The sequence below is a fragment of the Montipora capricornis genome, chromosome 8 (genome assembly GCF_036669925.1).
Source record: "Montipora capricornis isolate CH-2021 chromosome 8, ASM3666992v2, whole genome shotgun sequence".
Lineage (NCBI taxonomy): Eukaryota > Metazoa > Cnidaria > Anthozoa > Scleractinia > Acroporidae > Montipora > Montipora capricornis.
The window spans coordinates 49154348-49159347 of NC_090890.1; the positions used below are offsets into that span (position 1 = coordinate 49154348).

The 5000-nt window shown below is 39.1% G+C and overlaps 1 protein-coding gene across 2 annotated transcripts in view; it reads right to left on the reverse strand.

Annotated features, from left to right (window-relative positions):
• Positions 1-2798: 2798 nt before the first annotated feature.
• The window catches only part of LOC138013518 (neuronal acetylcholine receptor subunit alpha-10-like), a 17019-nt gene continuing 14817 nt past the window's right edge, over positions 2799-5000 (reverse strand). For both annotated transcript variants that reach the window (XM_068860611.1, XM_068860610.1), the window contains one exon: positions 2799-5000. This exon is cut by the window's right edge and continues 71 nt beyond it. In XM_068860611.1, coding sequence (XP_068716712.1) covers positions 3925-5000 — 1076 coding nt within the window. In that variant the 3' untranslated portion in view covers positions 2799-3924.

A 5000-nucleotide genomic window follows, 5' to 3' on the forward strand; every position in this document is an offset into this window, starting at 1 on the left:
AAACTTTTTTTCAGATTATGCTAAAAATTCTTTATTTTCTTATGACCACGGCAAAGCCCTGCATGAGAATCTATTTTTTTGTATAATAACTCTTTTTCGGGAGCAATTCGTTCTAAAGTAAGTCAGCTTTGACACTGGGGTATGTCCTCTAAATTCCCTCTATATCTAGATCAGCTGAACGCGCAGATGTGGAAGAAGTTTGAATGAGTAACAAAATCTTAACTGTAAACATCACCATATCTCTCTTCTTTTTGAGCGTGGATCATATTCCTCCTCAATTGACATATGTTACTTCCAAACTGTTCTCGTAGATTCGGCTATCCTCCGTTTTTTTAAGGCCTGTTTAGAGGTACACTTTGTTAAAAATGATCGAAATCGGTTTTTCGAGAAATTATTTTTTGGTTGTCTAATTATTGTCGACATTCAAACAACTGACTAAAGCACTCAACTGAACTTTTTTTTTCTGGGTCGCGCATACATCCTTTATATATGATTTGTCTTACGATATTTTATCGGCTAAATAAGATTTTTGTCGATAACAAATTACAAGAGGCTCTATCTCGACAAAGAAAATATAATGATCAAGAATAGGTAATGATGAGTGACAAATACTGAAGCGGCCTCGAGGGCTCAAACAAAATCAAGTCGAGTTTCACCGATATCAAGAGCGGATGCTTATCGCAAATTTATCGCCGACAGATCGAGTAGCTATTTTGTTTACGAAGGTAACGACGTGCAGATCACGGCTCAAATAATTTTGTGCTCTTCATTTTCTTTTTCAGTCATAACAAGTTAAAAACAGTGAGCAATTGCAAGACCTACAGCAATTTTTTTTACGTCTGACCTAGCGATACTCAGCCTTTTGGCGTAGGAAAAACGAAGAAGCAATGCAATTAGGCTAAAATTGGGCAAAGCGCTTGCTTTTACGAGAGACCATTCCTTGCAAATTATTTTTTTAGTCAGGGTCAGTTATCGCGGTCTCATCAGGCCTAGCATAAGATTTCGCCTGCAGATCAATTTGACTACGAAGCGAAAAATGGCAACTATTGGCTAGTGGTCAAATAAAATTGCTGGGACTTTAGCTTCCAGCACTACGGGAAAGACCAAACGTGATTCAAAATATGACTGATTATCAACAAATTATCAACATTTAAGGAGCAGACCGATTAAAATTAAACGCCCAAAAATAGAAAATTTAAAGCAAAGGAATGGGAATATAAATGGTCGACGAATTATAAAGAAAATACCACAAATTCTTGCACTACTTCACCGGGCTTCTATTGAGCTCAAGAATCAGCTGAGTGCGATTCTAATTCTACAAACAATGCTCTAGTAATTGAAAGTAATAGGTGAAGCGAAGTAAAGAGCCTTCCTAAGTCATTTTCCTTTTTCCGCAGAAAAAGCACCCTGGCGGCTAAAGAGTTCGCAGTTCAAGAGTGTAAGACTACATAAAGAGGAAAAACAAAGACTAAACTACTGATTTCTCAATACTTGCCTTTGAACTAATGGTACTCCCACGTAGATAGAAAGTCGAATGGCAACTTTCTAGGTGTTTTGTCCGCCTTGATTAAAGCCACTTAGAATGTTAGGAAGTTCGGAGATGTAAGTTTCAATACTGTAAATATTAACCAGAGGAAAAATTGATCTTCTCTCGATTGAATGGTTTAAAATCGTGGACAAGTTTGTTCCGGTGCTTTATGAGTTGACGTAGAACGTGTCGTCAATTCAAAACGAATTAAGCAAGATATTGTAAGCGGTGATCGAGGCCTAAGACCAGTGCGCAGTGGCGAAAAATTCGGTCGATCAGAGATTCCCTGATATCAGTCGAAGCATGTGAAATTCGAAGCAACTTTTATCTTTGTCTCTGCGATCGCAAATTCGGTTACCAGCTGCGAGGGCGAGTTTCACTGTCACTGCTTGACAAAATGAAACGGGGTTTGATTACAACCAGACCCGAAGTTCCCACGAATTGATGAAAAATCCTTTCAACTGTTTAATAATTGATTAAAGAAAATGCAAAAGTTGTCATTTAAGGCAATGGGAAATCAGGAGATGTCAAATCGAACCCATTTCTTTTGAACTGTCCTCGTGTCTCTTTCCCCGTCAGAAAAAAATCCTCAACTAATGTCATGGAGAAACTCTGTTATCTAAGGCAGCGTTTTTGTCTCCAATAAAACTTAAATAACCGTAGTTTTTCTCGCTGCATTAACAGTAATTTTAAGATCAAGAATTAATTTTGTTTCAGTCAAGGAAACTATAACTTCCTTATAATTTCGCTAGCAAGATAATTACGCATCCAGTAAATCGCACAAGACGTAATATTATCTGTCAGTAATAATAGCGGAAAGACTTGGCGGCAAGTGAACGTTGCAACGGGGGCACTTTCTACGAGGGAGTATGTTTCGCCGCCACTTTTAGTGTAGCCATTACAGTATCATTAACTTGACAGAATTAAAATTATTGCGGAAAATAAAATTTTGCTCCTTTTCTAATGGCTCCCGTAATCTTCCCAACGAAGCTAATTTTGTTGGATATCGATCGGTCTTGGTTCTAAATTGGTAGAAAATCGCATATCTCTGTAGCGTTAACGACTTTTGACTGTTTTGGAAAGTAGCTTATAAATAACTTTGTTATGATTCCTGCATTACCAATCAAGGAGGCTTTCGTAATGCGCAATGCCAGGTATATCCTTCCTCGGAGTCCTGGGCAAGAGTCAGAAACTGAGCGGCCTCTCTCTTCTTAGTTCAGCCAGAATATTCTCTTTCCAGAGACTTATAACACTAGATAAGGACAAAAAGTCATGTTCAGTGATACTACAAAACTGAGCTCGCATCTTATTAGCCGTATTTCTGGGTATAAGTGCTAATGTTAAACTGTAAATATAAGCTCTTCGTTGCAATATTTACTTAAATATCCTTTCCAGATATGTGCTTAAATTTGAAAGTATGGCGGACGGAACTGAGACGAAGCCTTCAGGCGTGAAATGACGGTCCGTTGACCTCTCCTAATCATGCAATTTTTCATCAGCTAAATTTCAACTGAATTCTCAGCGGCATATGGCAAAAGTAAAGAAAACTTTCCTCACAAGACCATGAGGCAACTATGAAAAACTAATCATTTGATAATTATTCGCTTTGTTTGCTTAAATTGAAACAGTTATTAAACTTCCGCCCCGGTAATATCATCATATTTCTCGGACGACTTCACTCCTTCCTTTATTCTTGAACTTCAGTCAGAATTTTAATCAAATCCTAACTTTAGGTTTTGTTTCCTCAAACAAGCACCTTCGGATAAGACAAGTCAAACGATTTATTTGGGTGCACTGTTATTGTTTATAAACAATTTTGCCTTTTTCGAGGGCGGCAGACGTAATTGTCGTGGAAAAGATACTTTTCATTATTTCATTACATAATCATGCCCTGTGGATCTTAAATTAAATGAAAAATACCAGAAGCACCAAACGAGAATATAGTTCTAAACCACTTAAACATAGCTTTGTTAAACATATTTTAGTATTTAAACAGTAGATATAGCCGGGCATATTTTTATTCCCTAAAAATTTTTCATCTGTTCGGATTTCCTAGCTGAAAGTCTAGTGATCCGAAAATTATAGGGATCAAAACTTACCTTTTCGAAAATTTCAGCCAGTAAAAAGGCTCCCAAAAATTCTAGGTGACCTTTTTAGGGTAAAAATCCATTTAAAATGGGCAATTATACCATTTTTTAGATGTTCAAACATCCTAGGACAGGCAGGCAAGCCGAGCAAGAAATTTTACAACAAATGATCCGAAAATTCTAGATCTCAAATCGTCTTCCGAACAGATATTTTCCGAAAATTGACGTTGGGTGCCCCTGAAATATCTCTGTTTCGTGATTGCTAATTACGGGCAAGTAAAAAAAAAAAACATTTCTACACTGAAACTGTTAACTTTTATGTTGCAAACTTTGCTGCCGTAGTTTCTCTTTGAAAATCACTAGCGTAGAGATGAGAACAGTGATTACAAAAAACCAGAAAAAGAACCGATCCATGACCATGGCAACATGTTTCCATTTCTTTTGATTTTCTTCAATTTGACGATCCTTTCTTGTGTGCGCGGCCAGCAACGCTAAATCTTTCGCAATACACTGCTCATCTAGCGTCTTCTTTTTTTCTGCTGATGTCTTATCGACGTCATTGCTGTGTGCACACAACCTTTTCTGCCCGTGCGTATTTGAAAGGCACACTTGAGTCAGGTGATTGCCAGATAAGAGCGCATGCTCTTCACCGGCCTGCGATGGGACTTTCACTTTGATGAGCCTGCTGTCACTGAGGTTGCATTCGTTGGCCTCTTGGGGGAATTTTTCAAGTTGCATTGTGGGTTTGCGCACGCAGAGGACATTGGCCACCCAACCAAGCACGAAGAGTTCGATCCACGGAGGAATTCTTACAATCGAGCCTCCAGAGTTTTTATGATGAACATTCAGTACCCAACAGGTTGACATCAATGATAAGGAGACCTCCGTCATGATGGTGATATAGAACTTTCCGAGAAGTGGAATTGTTTCCGAGTTGCGCGGCAGCGTTTCCGCCACGAGCTGCAGGAACACAGCCATGGCCAACAGAACCGTAATGCTTAACGTTATGCGCTCTCCAGACTCCGGTGGGAGAAAGAAACCCAAAAGAATCATGGACAACATTATCATACAGGGGGTGATCAAATTGAAAGCGTAAAACAGAGGCTTGCGGCGAATGACCAACACGATAGTGACATCAGTAAATGGCACGGAGCAACATTTATAAAACTGGACATTTCTTTCCTTGGACGCCTTAATGAGCTCCCACTCTGCACTTTTGACGTATTTGTCTGAGAGGGTAGGCGTGTTCTCCGTATCTATGTCCAAGTCCGTCAACACAAAGGTCCAAGAACCGAATTTCATGGAGCAGACTTGCTCGTCAAACGGGAAGTACGTCACATCTATGTTGCAAGTACTCCTGAACGAGGCTGGGCTATACCAGGCGT